The following is a 16,667-nucleotide window of genomic DNA, read 5'->3' on the forward strand; positions in this document are numbered from 1 at the left end:
AAGCTTTCCCAGTGATCCTAGTCACGTAGTGAACTGTGACAATAGTGAGCATGTGACTTTTGGGCTTGATGGTTGTGTACAAGACCTAGGAACTGGGACCTGGGAGACAGGACCTGGGAGTCAGGGCCTGGGAGTCAGGACCTGGGAGTCAGGACCTGGGAGACAGGACCTGGGAGTCAGGACCTGGGAATCAGGACCTGGGAGACAGGACCTGGGAGTCAGGATTTAGGGGTCAGGACCTGGGAGTCAGGACCTGAGAGTCAGGATTTAGGGGTCAGGACCTGGGAGTCAGGACCTGAGAGTCAGGATTTACGGGTCAGGACCTGGGAGTCAGGATTTAGGGGTCAGGACCTGGGAGTCAGGACCTGAGAGTCAGGATTTAGGGGTCAGGACCTGGGAGTCAGGACCTGAGAGTCAGGACTTCCTCTTGTCAGCTCTCTTGCAGCCAACCATCCTGACGGTGAATTAAAGATTGTGTTTTGACTTTCAAAGAACGAGGTGTGCGTGTGTACACGCGCGTGTGCATGCGTGTGTGCATGCGCGTGTGTGTGTGTGCACGTGTCATGTATGTGTGCACTCTTTGGAGCATGTACAGACTTCAGACTGAAGTGTCTGCTATTTGCTCTCTGCTGTTGATTTAGTCTTAACTAAAGTCCACCACTGAGATGACAGCTGTGTTGAACGACATGATAACATGAAGCTGTCTTCAGGAGACTGATGACACTATTACCTGTTGCATTAATTGTTCCTTTTAACTATGTCATTACCAAGCACACACAGTGTGACGGTGGCTGACGGTGGCAGTGCAGACACGAGCGCATTAGTTATTAATGCAGACGGAGCGGTGGGAGCGGACTGGGATGGAGCTGCTGTTGTCCAGCCAACATGGTGCACAAGAGTCCACAGCTCGGTTAATCATTGGCCACCGTGCACTCAGTGCTAATGACACGCCTCCAGCAGACGGGCGGCTAGCACGCCACACGTCCCCACAGGCATGACTCAGCCCTTTGTCTCTAATGAAGTTATTTATTATTATTGGTGGTGGTGTCGTTCATTGCAGATTTTGAACATTTGTGTGTTTCTGTGTTAATAAAGTACACCGCCCAGCAGTGGGTAGTGTTGACTCCTGTAGGGTGACGTAGTCTTTGTTTCTTTAAAATTAGACCAGGGTCTGATTCCCAGAAGGACTGTCTGCCATGCAGTTGGTTCTGTAGATAATAGAGACTGATGAGCCAACGATCAACTCCCATTAATGAATATGGAGTATTGACCCTGCAAATACCTGTTTCTGTCAGTAATTAAACCTGCAGAAGAGATCCAGTGGGCTTGGTTAGTGCCAGGTACCAGGTGTGCATGTATGTGTGTGTTTCACAGGCTTTCAGCTGCCAGGAGATTACACTGCCTTGGTCATTTGATCGTATGTAATTTTACTCATAACCTCCAGTTTTTACACACATTACCTGGGTGTCTGCCAGGCTACCTGTGTGCTCAGACTGTACCTCGAGATCATATACGGTAAAGCACAGGGCCCATTACATTAGGCACTGTGAAGTACTGGTGCAATTGTGTTACGTTGTAGAAGTAGCTCGTTGGTTGTAATGAGGATGATGATTGATTTAGCAGCTGTCGTCCTGTCTCGGAGAGCTCTCTTGGGCCAAATCAAGTCGAGACTGTTTCTGCACAAAAGCGTCAACGTCCTTGTGTTTCTGGAGCTGATTCAAAGTAGCAGAACCCCAGAATAACAGATAAGCCCTGATCTAAGAATAAGTGGAAAACTGTTGTAAGCTTTAAGCTTGGCACGCTACCTGCTATGCCCAGAGCACAAGGCCTGCTGGGGCATTTTGTGCTTAGGGGGTTGGGAGTGGGCATGGTGCAGGTGGGGCAACATTGGGAGGGGGACACATTTCATTGTGGGGCATTTAGTATGGATGGAGCACTTAGTGTATTTAGGCGGGGCTTTGGGGTGGGGGTGGAGCATCAGTGGTGGATGCTGAGATGCTTAGTCATAGATAAACAATAAAAGTTTTCTCTCTCTCTCTTCATGCTAGTTTTATTCAGTTAATTTTAAATCAGGTAAAACTGATACTGAAATTACATCATGGCCATAGCATCATGTCAACAATTTTAATGTAATAAATTCATGTTTCAGTTTGAAAGAAATTGAAACTATGAAGGGCTGTGAATAACATCCTTCCTTCTCTCTCTTTCTCTCTCAATCCCTCACTCCTTCTCTCTTTCTCTCACACCGTCTCTCCATCTTCCTCTCTCTTCTAGGAGCAGGAGAGCAGTAAAGGCCTGGCACTGAGTCCCTATGCCCAGAACAACTCGTCTACCTCACCCATCAAGCAGCAGGGGGCGGTGTTGGCGACGGGGCTGGACGAGGGCTCGGGGCGGCTGGTGAGCGAGTCTGGGGCGTGTGGGGCGTCTGGGGCTCTGGGCACTCCAGAGAGACGCAAGGGCAGCCTGGCAGACGTGGTGGACACGCTGAAGCAGCGCAAGATGGAGGAGCTGATCAAGAACGAACCAGAAGGTGAGCAGTAGCCTACAACCACACACACACGTATACACACGCACACACACACACACACACACACACACACACACACACACACACACACACACACACACACACACACACACACACACACAGACACTCACACACAGTATGATCATAAAGACAAAAGCCATCTGATGGCCGTTTCATCCACCCAGTAGTCAGAAAAGGGGTCATTGCCATAACTGCAGAAGGCTTTGTGTGTGTGTGTGTGTGTGTGTGTGTGTGTGTGTGTGTGTGTGTGTGTGTGTGTGTGTGTGTGTGTGTGTGTGTGTGTGTGTGTGTGTGTGTGTGTGTGATTCGTGTCAAGGCTTCAGTGTTTGTCAGAAATACTGTGAGGTTGACTGGAAGGTGAGAAGGATTTTGAAGAGCATCATTCTCTCTCTCTCTCTCCATCTCTCTCTCTCCATCTCTCTCTATTTCTCTCTCACACGGTCAGGCTCCTTCATGTCTGACTAGCAAATGTCTGTAATGAGGGCCAGGGCAGATAAGACCAGGCCTTTGTTTGAGCAGTGCCTGCATCAGCTGTTTGGAGACATTGTTCTGAGCACGTTTGCATATTCATTACAGGTTGATTGTTCTGGGAGCAGCACTGCTGCACTATATACAGCACATGGGTTTCGTGGTGTCTGTGTGTGTGTGTGTGTGTGTGTGTGTGTGTGTGTGTGTGTGTGTGTGTGTGTGTGTGTGTGTGTGTGTGTGTGTGTGTGTGTATGTGTGTGTGTGTGTGTGTGTGTGTGTATTCAAGCTGAATATTCCAGCCTCTAATTATAACCAGAAACTATATTGTGTGTGTTTGTGTTTGTACATGCATGCATGTGTGTGTGCATGTGTGTATGTGGTATGTAGCCTACAGCAGGTACATAAAGCATGTGTATGTTCATTAAAGAATCACGTATAGCTGCTGTCAAACATGAAGCCAAAACACCCCTGACACACAGAGCTAGCATTCACTCACTACCATGTTTCTGCTAACACACAAAACTAACGCACAGTTAGCACACAGAACTAGTATTCACTCAGAACCATGTTTATCCTACCACAGAATTAACAGTTAACACACAGTTAAAATACAGAGTTAACACACAGAATTAGCCCACAAAGCTAGCCTTCATTCACAGCCATGTTTATACTACCACTCACAGTTGCTTGTGCAAACTCAACAAAGACTTAACGCACAGAATTAAAATACAGACGCACTGGCACCAGCAGCCATAACCCTGTACATTATTGTAGGGTCTTATTTTTAATATTCTACCATTTAACATTTTTAACATTTTAACATTTAACATTCTTTTAATAAATAATAATACATTTGTGATAACAGTAGATCACATCGTTGGATTATTTTTTTATTGAAGAATGTGCTTAAGATTGAGACGCATTTTTGGGACGCCTCTACTGTGTCCACTCAAGTTATGACGCAAATACATTTGAAAACCGATGATTGGTGTTAACATCACTGGCTTTAGGTCACTGCATGATTAACATTTCTGGCACTCGATCGTGATTGTTGGCAACGTTGGATTTAGCTTATCTTGTGTGATGGCAAGAAAAGAACTAGCCTAGAATTGAGCAAAAAGAAAACAGCTGAACTACCTCAAGCAGTAAAGATTCTTCAGAGAGCTAGCAGCGAGTCTGCAAATTTTAGTGCTTGCACTTACGTCACAACAGACACCAGCATTGAACTGCCTGCTAGGCTGCACAGCCACGATCCTCCCACTGCATAGATATGACTATAGGCAAGACTAGATAGGACTACAATATCATTTTATTGTCTCATCTGGCGTTTTGTTTGTCTGTTGTAGCAACCTGGTTTGATCTTGCTGAGTAGCTGTATTCTCTGCATTGGTTTGTTGACATTAAAGTTAGCTGTCAAGCAGGCGGTTCTTGTGCATATTGTGAAATATAATCCTGCCAGCAACACTGCAAGGAGCTAGCACACAGTTAGCACAAAGAGCTAGTACAGTTATCATCCAGAACTAGTCCACAGAGCTAGCTCACAGTTAGCACAAAGAGCTAGTACAGTTATCATCCAGAACTAGTCCACAGAGCTAGCTCACAGTTAGCACAAAGAGCTAGTACAGTTATCCTAGTGTTGCCACCTGTCCCGGTTTTCCCGGGACTGTCCCGGTTTTCACGTGCCTGTCCCGGTTTTCCCGGGCTGTCCCGGTTTTCCCGGGCTGTCCCGGTTTGTCCCGGTTTTTCGTCTTTTTAATATTCGGTCCCGGCAAAAAAAACTAGGTTAGTTCAAACCACGATTCAGACTGTTTCTGCACACTTTTTTTCTCGCTGTGTCCATTTTAAACCTCCTCCGGTAACGTTTTACGTTACGTTTACGTTCGCCACCCCCGCGCTCAACAACTTACGTTTGCTGCCGCCACCCCCCCCCCCCCCCCCCCCCCCCCCCCCCCCCCCCCCCCCAGTCAACATACTCGCTCAGTACTCACTCAGGCAACCCTAGTTATCACCCAGAACTAACCCATAGAGCTAGCACACAGCACTAGCGCACAGTGATCACATAGAACTAGCTCACAGTAATCACACAGCCCATACTAGCCCATAGAGCTAGCAAACAGTTATTACCCAGAACAGGCCCACAGAGTCAGAACGAGACACAGAACTAGCATACAAATTCAATCCAATATTTGCACACAGAGGTAGAAAACAGCTAGCACAAAGAAATAACACACAGAACTAGCATTTATCCACAGGCTGATATTTCTGATATGTATATTTGGCTCCTGGCCTTCCCAGTGAGACTATGTGAGTCTTACATTATGAGGGTGAAACCCATGCTACACTGAGAGCTAGGAATTTAACCAAAGTAGCATCCATGCTGACATTTGTGCCAACGTCTGTGCAGTGGAACTTTTCCGATTACTACTTTAAGGTTAAACTCGCACACCACAACCAGGGACTTAACTCGGACATCAGAGTGGCTGAGTTGTTAACAGGGCAGTAGGGAGTAATGGTAAGAGTTTAAAAATGGACAGAGAGAGAAAGAGCAAAAGAGTGAGAGAGAAAAGGGGGAGAGCAAGAAAAAGAGAGAGAGAGAGAGTACAATGGAAAGAGAGAGTCCATTAGTGAGCTGCTACAGTGGCACATTATCCCCGAGCTCTGTTCAAATGAAACGCACAAACAAAGGCAGACCCCTGAGCTGCAGACAGAGAGAAACAACGGGTGAAAAGAAAAGAAAAAAGAGAACGAGAGGTTGAGAGGTGGGGGGTGGGTTGGGGGGGGAGGGGGTGATGGAGGAGGGGTGGTGGTGCTGGTGATGGTGGTGGGGGGTAGTTATGGTTGGGTGGTAGGCTAAGCATTGAACCAGCCTCTTGTGGTCCAGTAAAACCCATTTTGCGCGGCTAACCATTGTTTACCTCACAAAGGACATTAGCCACAAACGGCAGGTTGTGATGAAAAATTAATGAAGCTTTAATCACTATGAAAGGGTCTTATTATTACCTCTCTCTCTCTCTCTCTCTCTCTCTCTCTCTCTCTCTCTCTCTCTCTCTCTCTCTCTATCTTATTATTACCTCTCTCTCCTGCATCCAACGCTGTTCACACACTGCTTCTAGCTGGATCAATCTCTCTCTCTGTCTCTCTCTCTCTCTCTCTCTCCCTCTCTCTCTCTCTCTCTCTCTCTCTCTCATACGCGCACACACCCACAACCTGCAAGAGACGTTCATGTATTTGTCACAGTAAAAATGTGGCACCAAGAGAAGATGCATAGAGTACAAAATGGGTCAGGAGGGGAGAGGGGGTAGAGAGAGGAAAGGAGAGAAAAAAAAGGGAGAGAGGAAGAGAAAAGGAGAGAGGGAGAGGTACTCTTCTCCATTTAACTTGCTGTTTTCCTGGTTACTTCTTCACACAAACACAAGAGGTAGACTTGGTTACTGGGACATGGCTAATGTGTGTGTGTCCTAGAACAGAACACTTGCCCTTTTATAAATGGCTGTCCTAGCTGGTCACTTATCGACTGGCCGTGATGATACCGTGCACTGCTTTGAACTTTGTTCATCTTCTGCCCCCCTGTAATATCCACCTGTTACTACCAACACACACACACACACACACACACACACACATACACACACACACACACACACACACACACACACACACACACACACACACACTCCTGTGTTTCTCTCCTCCTTTCTCCTCCACTCCTCTTATCTGCTCCTTTCTGCTCCTCTCCTCCTCCAGCTTGGCATCAGTGTGTGTGTGTGTAAGTGCATAGCTGCACACAGATCAGTGTGTGTGTGTGTGTGTGTGTGTGTGTGTGTGTGTGTGTGTGTGTGTGTGTGTGTGTGTGTGTGTCATTAGTGTTGGGACATGAGCAGAACGGCTCGAGGTGAAGAGAGGAGGAGAGTGGACATGGGACACACACCCACATATACATGCATGCACACATACATGTACACACACACACACACACACACGTTTGCACACGTACACACATGCATACAAAAATGGTCACACATGCATGCACATGTATGTACACACACACATATGAATGCACATGTATGCACACACACACACACACACACACACACACACACACACACACACACACATGCATGTACACATACGCACACACATACATGCTCAAACACACACATGCATGCACACGTACGCTCACACACACACATGTACTTGGGCATCAGTCTCACTCTTTTTTCTCTCCTAGTCTGACTCTCACACTGACTAGTCTTTACTGAGCTTGGCAGCGTGTGTTATGTGGGACACAGATGTTCAGGGTCTCCAGAGTGTGTGTGTGTGTCTGTGTGTGTCTGTGTGTGTGTGTGTGTATGTGTGTGTGTGTGTGTGTGTGTGTGTGTGTGTGTGTGTGTGTGTGTGTGTGTGTGTGTGTGTGTTTGTGTTATCATGCCCGTGTGTGTCTCTTGGAACTGTGTTAAGTGTGATTCATGGCCAGGGCCAGCTCTGCTTCCCTGAGCCCTGAGCCTCTCTCTCTCTCTCTCTCTCTCTCTCTCTCTCTCTCTCTCTCTCTCTCTCTCTCTCTCTCTCTCTCTCTCTCTCTCTCTCTCTCTCTCTCTCTCACACACACACACACACACACACACACACACACACACAGCTTTGGGACTGATTCTCGGCCCCAGAAAATATGTTGTTTAGACCAGTGCAAGTAGTGGTGTCACACAGTTATTTGGTTCTCTTTTTTCCTCTTTCACACACACACACACACACACACACACACACACACACACACACACACACACACACACACACACACACACACACACACACACACACACACACTCCTCTCTTCTGAACATGAGCCAGTCCGTGTATGTATGCTGTGGCCACACACTTGGTCAGTGGACACCTCCTCCTCTGCTCACTCTCCAAGGGGGGCAGCTTCAAAGCCCTGTGCTGGGGTCAGCCCCGTCCAGAGGTTGGCACTGTCTCAAAGTCACCTTGGCTGTTCCTGGGTCAGTTTGGGGGGTTATAACTCTGAACTGTGAGGTGTTGGACAGGATGCAGGGCTTTTTCACTAGCTGATGTTGAATGTCAGACTTTGACTGGCTTGAGCAGGGCTGTGCACACAGGGATGTGTCATTAGCCTTAACACGGAGGCCTGACTGTGGTGTGAAGGGGCGGAGGACCAGGCTTTGGGGCGTTTTATGAAACACTACTTCATCTATGTCTCATCACTGGATGTTAATGGCACGCATTCTGGAAGGCGGGGTTACTTTCAGTAGGGCGGGGCTGTTCCAGAGAGGGTGGGGCTACTGTTGTGAACTCTTCAAGGAGGAGTCCAACATGTCTCCCTCTCTTTCTCTGTCTCTACATCTCCTGGAAGGCCAGTTCACCCTGACACAGTAGAGGGACACCTTCATACAACAAGCACACACACAAACCCCAGGCATGTATTTGAACAAGTTACTTAGCGCAGTGTACTCACAAATAAGTAAACAGTTCCATCACAGATTACTCACAAGAATGTGGAAAGAGAACTTGCATATAATGTCTAATTTACAAGCTTGTGCAGACGTGCACACATGCACGCACAGTCACACACACACACACACACACACACACACACACACACACACACACACACACACACACACACACACACACACACATAGTGATGGGGACACTTTGCAAGGGCTGCAGGCAGCGGCGGGTTGACAAACTGAGCGTGGGAGAGGGAGAAACTTCCATATGTGATTTCCACCATTTGGTAGTAATTAGTTTGTTGTATAAATTAACATTAAGTGCGGGGTTGTTCACAGGCTGGTTTACCATTATCTCCCCTCTCTGCTAGAGACAAAAGACAAATATGGAGTCAGAAAAAGAGAGAGAAGCAAAAAGAACCAAAGAGAGAAACAGAAAAAGAGAAAGAGAGAGAAAGAAAAAATGGACAGAACCAAAAAAAGAGAAACAGAACAGGAGGGAGAGAGAAAAAGAAAAAACACAAAAAGATAGAAAGATGGAGAGAAACAAAAAGAGAGAGGGAGAGAACAGAAAGAGAGGGGAGAACAGAAAGAGAGAGGGAGAGAACAGAAAGAGAGCGGGAGAGAACAGAAAGAGAGAAGGAGAGAACAGAAAGAGAGAGGGGGAGAACAGAAAGAGAGAGGGAGAGAACAGAAAGAGAGCGGGAGAGAACAGAAAGAGAGAAGGAGAGAACAGAAAGAGAGAGGGGGAGAACAGAAAGAGAGCGGGAGAGAACAGAAAGAGAGCGGAGAGAACAGAAAGAGAGAAGGAGAGAACAGAAAGAGAGCGGGAGAGAACAGAAAGAGAGAAGGAGAGAACAGAAAGAGAGAGGGGGAGAACAGAAAGAGAGTGGGAGAGAACAGAAAGAGAGAGGGGGAGAACAGAAAGAGAGCGGGAGAGAACAGAAAGAGAGCGGAGAGAACAGAAGGAGAGAAGGAGAGAACAGAAAGAGCGGGAGAGAACAGAAAGAGAGAGGGGGAGAACAGAAAGAGAGTGGGAGAGAACAGAAAGAAAGAGGGGGAGAACAGAAAGAGAGAGGGTGCCGTGTTGGCGTGAGTGTCGTGCTTTTTATTGATGGGAGACACAGATCACAGGTGTGGAACAGGATTTTTGCTTCGTTTTATTATGTTGACACAATTGCACTGTGCCGCCTTTTACTTGATGGCAGTTGCGGTCTCTCTATGTATCCCATAATGCACTTGCTGGAGTCTGAACGCCTGAACCCGTTCTCTCTTTGCGGGGGATCAGCTGGCAGTTTGGGAGAGAGGTGCGCCCGCCCGGGCCGGACAGGACACGTGAGCGCTTGTCTCGTCTGAGGCAGCGAGGAGCTGCTTCCTTTGAGCTGCGGAGACAAACAGCTGAAGATATGGGAATGCTTCGGGTCAGTGCGAGCCGCCATTGTGCCCAGCTTTCAAAGGCGCATTCAAGTCAGTCTTATTGAATTGTTGTGGCCTGCCTTTCAGACTCTATTCTTCTGCAGTCCTTGCTGAAGACAGTCAATAGGGACGAGTCTCTCTCCTCTCACACTGCACTCAAAGGAGCCATGTTACTAGCTGAATGGGGGGCTCACTGGATGGGAAAGACGGACACCGGCGCTTTGTACACACACACACACACACACACACACACACACACACAAACATATTAAAAGCTTTTGGAATAACAGTGCGTGAGTTATTCTAGGCACAAGTTACAGGGACGACTGGCTCTGTGTGTGTGTGTCTAGTTTTGTTATTGACCTCCTAGTGTGATATTAAGACAGGAAGAAAAGAAGGAGTTTGGTGAATCGGACTGTGAGCTGTGTGACGGTGCCTCTATGCAGCCTGGGGCTGCCCAGTCCGTCCACTCGCCATTGTGGCTCAAGGCTTGGACAGTTGCACAGAGACATCATTGAGATGCATGAATTAGAGCCGTGATGGCTGAATTCAGGGCCTGCATATGAGGCATCGGTATATTAGCAACTTCTTTTAACTTCCTTGTTTAAATGACTGGCCTGAGAAACAGATGAGAATTGAGAGTTTCTTCCCCAAATGATAACCAAATAAGCTTTCAAATGTAATTCTTCTATAACACAATGATCACAGACATGTTTTTGGGGAAGTGTTGTCTGAGATGTTTCTGAATACATAAAGAGAAACACATTTGGTAAAGTTCTTTTTGTTGACACTGTTTTGAAACCTTTGAAGGTTCTGGACGATGAGTTAAGGCATAATTTCCATGCTAATTTGCAAAGTACACCGAAATCTATTAACATGCAAATTTTATTTTGTGTATATAGGCATTTTTGTAAGTTAATGCTAGATAACAGAATACAATATGCCATGAATATTTATAGTAGTTATGAAAACCTTGCTAACAGGGAAGGTAGTGTGCTTTTGGTGTGAAGTTTCAGAAAGCCTTGTAAAGGGTCTTTGCCTGTGCGCCTCAGCCATGGTATTTTGACGTGAAAACAACAGTATATCATGGAAACAGGGTTAAGGAGGAGAGACCTTGGGATGCCGTTAAATTGTAGGTGGTTGTAGTCCATTTGCAGTTGCATTGTGGATAGTTGTAGTCCAGCAAGTCAATGCCGGGTTAATGTGGAGTTAGTGGTCTCTTAGAAAGCGAGAAAATGTGCTTTGATCTCTGTAGCATGCCCGTTAATATTAAACATGCACATGCACACGCTGTTGTGTGTCCATGCACCTGTGTGTGTGCTCGGAAACATGCTCACCCTCCCTCCCAGTGCCCAGGCAGACACACACAGACACACAACACAGATATGCAGTATCAGTCGCCCTCACTACCCAAAGAAAGCACACTTTACTCTCCAGAACCAGATCCCTGTATCGGCCTGATTGACAGCACTGATGCTGGCGTGATGATCGCTCTCCTTCCACGCTGTAATACAGGGCTGAAAGGGGGCATGGCCAAGAGTAGGGGCGGGGCCAGGAGGAGGGCGGGGTCAAGGGAGGAGGGGAGGGCTCTTTGTTCCTGCCAGTAGGAGATTTTTGAATTTGTGTTAAGCCTACGGTTGCTGCTGTCGGCCTGGGCAGCTTTCAAATGAAGTGATCCGTCTCCAGAGGCCAGCCTCTGGGGGGGGGGGGGGTGACCTCTCTGCCCTGCCTAGAAAAGGCTCTTTATTTAAGCCAGATGTTGAGAGACAAGTGAGGCGGCTCCTGGACACGCCCCTCCACCGCTCAGTCCCGCCCCTCCCTCGCTCTTTTTTCCCTTTGTCCCTCTCTACCTCCCTACCTTCCTTCTCTCTGTTCATCCCTCTCTCCCGGTCCATATTTCTCTTCTACCCTCTCCCCTCGGGTTCCCCTGGCCGAGGTCCCCAGTCTGTCGACCGCTCGTCTCCCAGGAGAGAGCACCCCAGCCTGGCCACACGCCCACTCCAGCTCCTCTGCCTGGGCACCGTGGGCCGCTGGAAGACAGAACAGGTGTTCTCCTCTTTTTGATTTCAGTGCATTTGAATTAATCCTGTCAGCTCAGCTGTTAAAACAACTGTCACCTCCAGCTGCTAGTCATTTCGAGCTGGATCTGACACTCTGTGCCAGACTATTGGAGCACTGACACACACACACACACACACACACACACACACACACACACACACACACACACGCACGCACACACACACACGTGCAGAGACACATGCACACACACTGTGCCGTCTGTTCACCCGTCCATTGTCACAGCCACAAAACAATCTATTCTTACACACACACTCACACACACACACACACACACACACACACACACACACACACACACACACACCTCATCTGCTTTTTCTGCCTGACTCCACACCGCTCCCCCTTGTGTTTAACCCTCTTATGCAGGTTCTAGTTTGAAACGCTAGTTTTCTAGTTTTCTCTCAGACACACGTCACACCCGTTCGCTTGCATGCTTACCACACTAAACCGGATATTACTGAGTAGTCACACAGTTCTCCCATATCTCTATCACCTCTCAACACACACATACACACACACACACACACACACACACACACACACACACGTGTGACTCGTGCGTGAACAAGCAGTCTGCCAGTGTCACGCTCCTGTCCTCTCCTCCTCTCCCTCTGGCATCAGCTCTCAATTAGCAGTGTGTGAAAGTGTGACATACACTCATCCCTCTCTTCTGTCCCTCCTCTCCTCCTCACCTCTCCTCCTCTCCTCCCCTGTTATTCTGGAACTTTTCTACTGTCTGATGACCTCCATATCCTCTGAGAGCACGGCTCCTCCCCTGCTCCTCACGGCTCCTCCCCTGCTCCTCACGGTCCTTCACTGAGGCCGTGTGAAGTTCTGGACTGAGGTGAAGGAGACATTGGAGCCCTGATATTGTTACTCTCCACCACCAGCAAGGTCAAGCACAACAGTACGCTGTGGTAATCGCTGTGGAGTTTTACTGCTGCGGTAAACATACAAACATTCACACACTCACATGGGTCTCTTCTCCAGTGTAAAGAGCACTAAATCTGTTTTTTTAGTTTTAGTTAAGGATGAACTTAACCTCAGGCCTGCATTCATATCCATTCCACAGGAAATGCAAAACAGGAAATGCAAAATGTCCTGACACAGCTGGTGTTAGCCTTTCTCATCCTGAGGATCAAAGGTCAGCAGCAAAGTGACCTTAATGGGTTGTCAAACCAGAAGGAACCAATTAGAGGCTCAAACATTAGGTGTATAGCAGTGGTGGCCACTGTTTGACCCAATGTACAGACAGTCATGTGATCAGTCATGTGATCAATCATGTGATCAGTCCTGTAATGACCTGGGTTCCTTGAACGGATCCTCTGTTGCTGCTGCTTGACTTGGTGGTTGGTCCATTATTCTTTCTGAGTGGAGATGTTGAAGGAGTCTAGACAGAGAGAGAGAGAGAGAGAGAGAGAGAGAGAGGCTGAGGAGTGAGGGCAGACCTGCCCCACCGTCCCTGAAGCCCACCCCACCACCCCAGAAACCCCCCTCCCCCGCCCCACATCTGCCCGACCCGATGGCTGACCGCTCGGAGCTGACTCCCATGACCGCGCTTATCGAGTGATCACAGCTCCAGAACACGGCTGACGGCCACGCCACCGCCCCGCCCCCTCGAGGCACGACACGGAGACGGAGAGGAAAGGGCTTTGTGGGAGCGCAGGGGTCCCTCGGGACGGTTCCGTGAGGCGGGCCCTCGGGGCGGTCCCGGCTGCTCGGATTGGCCTGGCGGGGTGCGAGGGCCCGAGGGCTGGCCAAGCGGAACATGACTGTTGCTATTTTAGGCCTGTTAACAATCACGTAATAGCTCTCACATGGCAGGCAGTGGGCGTGACACAAACTACACAATAAAAGCCATTCTTAGGTGAAAACGGGCACTTCAAATGCATCTGACACGCAGAGAAAACAGCTCGGTCCATCGTGAGTCCTGTCTGTGCGTTACTTTGTGTGTGTGTGTGTGTGTGTGTGTGTGTGTGTGTGTGTGTGTGTGTGTGTGTGTGTGTGTGTGTGTGTGTGTGTGTGAGTGTATGTGTGTGTGTGTGTATACAAAGCTTGTTTTCCTTATTCTAACACTCGCTAACATTATGTAAAGGAAGACCAATCAGTTGTGTGTGTGTAGACCTGCATGTCTAGGCAGACCTGCGTCGTGGTGCATGTCATTTTGCATGTCACAACAGAAAATGACCTCCCTCTCTCCAAGAAAGGGGGGGGGGGGGGGCTGCTAAACAAATTGTGAAATGATAAACAGTGTTGAGTTGTCACGGGAACCAGAGTGACAGGAGGAGACTCATTTAAATGACTAATAACAGTGTTGGGTTGCCATAGGCGTTCTGTTGTGACAGGAGGTTAAGATGGCCTCTCGTGACAGAGCCAGGCCTGCTGCAATTTTTTTAAGTCGCTTTAGCATGTCAGAGATTTGTGTGTGTGTGTGAGTGTGTGTGATTGTGACAGCTGCCTTCACAAAAACCGTGGTATGACACATACTGATTGAAATAACACACACCCCATCCTCTAGTTCAATGATTTTTAATTTTTTTGAGCTTGTCAGTATGTTTGAGTGTGTGTGTGTGTGTGTGTGTGTGTGTGTGTGTGTGTGTGTGTGTGTGTGTGTGTGTGTGTGTTTGTGTGTATGTAAATAGGAGGGTGATCTCCTTGGCCAATGTGTGTGTGCGTGTGTGTAAATATCAGGAGGGTGATCTCCTTGGCCTGTGTGTGTGTGTGTGTGTGTGTGTGTGTGTGTGTGTGTGTGTGCTGCTCAGCAGGAGGGTGATCTTTTCTCCTTGCGTGTGTGTGCTAAGGCATTTCTGTGTGTGTATGTGTGTGTGTGTGTGTGCGTGTGTGTGTGTGTTTGTGTGTGCGTGTCCTCGTTCACTCGTCCCTGCTCCACAGTGTTAATTCATCTGGGACTCAGACAAACACGTCGGGTTCTTTTGTTGCCACGCTGCAGTGGTGGTGGGGGGGGGGGGGTATCTGAGCCTCGGGGTGCTGGCAGCCCCCGTCCGGCCAGACCAGACGCGCTCAGCTCCACTTATTGCCATGAGACAGATTGAAAGTGTCATTTTCCATTATGGAGCGCGTGCAGGAAGCGCAGGATATGCCTCGGCCTAGTTTAACCACGCGCCTTTGACGAGAGAGACGGGGGCAGTCAGACGAGAGGGGCACGCTCCTCGCCTCTTAACCCTTTCCTGCGCCTCACCCTCAAACCCGCACTGCTGCAGCCTGGTGTGCTGATGAACACAGTTCCTCTTAGAACCTGGCATCACGCGGCATAAAGGGCAGTGTGCTGGTGTTCAGCAGACATTAGCATTTGTTATCTATTCAAACTGCTTAGTGATAATTCAGAGTCTAATAACACATGCAATATACAGTGAGTCATGTAGGCCTGGTAAGATTTTAGCTGTGTATAATCCTGAGTACATTGTACTCTAGATACAGTGCTGTAATGTATGTAAATAACAGACATAGGTCTCCTAGTCAGTGTCTTATCATGGACAGGTCAAACTTCAGGAGACACATTATTTGTTATAATGCCATAACTTCACAAAGTTAAACACAATCAGTGTAAACTCAGCTGATGTATACGTATACATCTATATATATGGCAGGTTCTATGAGCGTGTGTGTGTGTGTGTGTGTGTGTGTGTGTGTATGTGTGTGTGTGTGGAGATGAAGAGAGAGGAAGAGAGAGATGAAGAGAGAGAGGGAGAGTGAAAAATGGAGAGAGGGAATGAGAGAGATGAAGAGAGAGTGATAGAAGGAGTGATAGATGAACAGAGAGATAGATAGAGGGAAGGAGACAGACCGAGGGAGGGAGAGAGATAGAGGGAGAGAGAGTGATAGAGAAGAACACCCCCTATATAATATCTGTGCTTTCTTTCTCTTCTCGTCCACGCCAGCCGGCTACAGTGTGGTAGCTTGGCGGTCCTCAGAGAATGTCTTTATTTTCCCGGACTTTCTCACATGTCGTGACGATTTTGTTCACATTCTTTTTCACAATGTCATGCCCCACGCACAGTTATTTCAATCTGGCTGTATAAATTTGGCGGCATGCGGAAGGTGCCAGAACGAATTTGGCTCGAGTTTTGGTTCAAATCAAATTGGACATAAGCACCCACAACACCATCTGTCAGAGGAAAAAAACGCAGAAATGTGAAGGATAAACGCTTCCCTGGTTGCTCCATCAGCCTCTTCTCCACGGGCAATATACCCTACAACTTTCTGTTCAATATGCCTCATTTGTGTATACCCAAACACCCAAAAGAGTCCCTAAAGCCATTTGCCTAATATAACAGTCTACTGTTATACTAATTATGCTATAATGTATGATTTAAAAAGTGTGTTTTCATTAAAAGAGAAATTGAATTTACTTTAATCAAAATTCAACGTTTTGTTTTGAAATATTTTATGTGTGCTGAAACATTTCGTTTTGTGCTCCATCATGATGTCATCTTTACTGTAATAAATGTCTTTATGGAGTTAAAAAAAAAACACTGACAGAGTATGAAAGCATTCATTTCAGACAAGGTGTTTTTCTCCATTTTATTTTGTTTTAGAAAATTGTCCTTGTTGCCCTGGTGACAAGGGTAAGATCTAAGGAGCATTTAACTTACTGACCTTTACCCCCCCTCCCTCCCTCCCCCCCTCATTTTCTCCATCTCTCTTCCACCTCCTTGGTCTCCCTCCCTCTC

The 16,667-nt window shown here is 47.7% G+C and overlaps 1 protein-coding gene across 10 annotated transcripts in view; it reads left to right on the top strand.

The window, feature by feature from the left end:
* Positions 1–16,667, top strand: part of sox5 (SRY-box transcription factor 5) — a 185,657-nt gene that overhangs the window by 111,697 nt on the left and 57,293 nt on the right. For 9 of the 10 annotated variants that reach the window (XM_077005412.1, XM_077005404.1, XM_077005405.1 and 6 more), the window contains one exon: positions 2,275–2,530. In XM_077005412.1, coding sequence (XP_076861527.1) covers positions 2,275–2,530 — 256 coding nt within the window. Of the gene's footprint in view, positions 1–2,274; positions 2,531–13,874; positions 13,900–16,667 lie in introns of those variants that run through there. The other variant, XM_077005413.1, reaches the window with a different exon arrangement.

This window comes from Brachyhypopomus gauderio, chromosome 5, assembly GCF_052324685.1.
Source record: "Brachyhypopomus gauderio isolate BG-103 chromosome 5, BGAUD_0.2, whole genome shotgun sequence".
Classification (NCBI taxonomy): domain Eukaryota; kingdom Metazoa; phylum Chordata; class Actinopteri; order Gymnotiformes; family Hypopomidae; genus Brachyhypopomus; species Brachyhypopomus gauderio.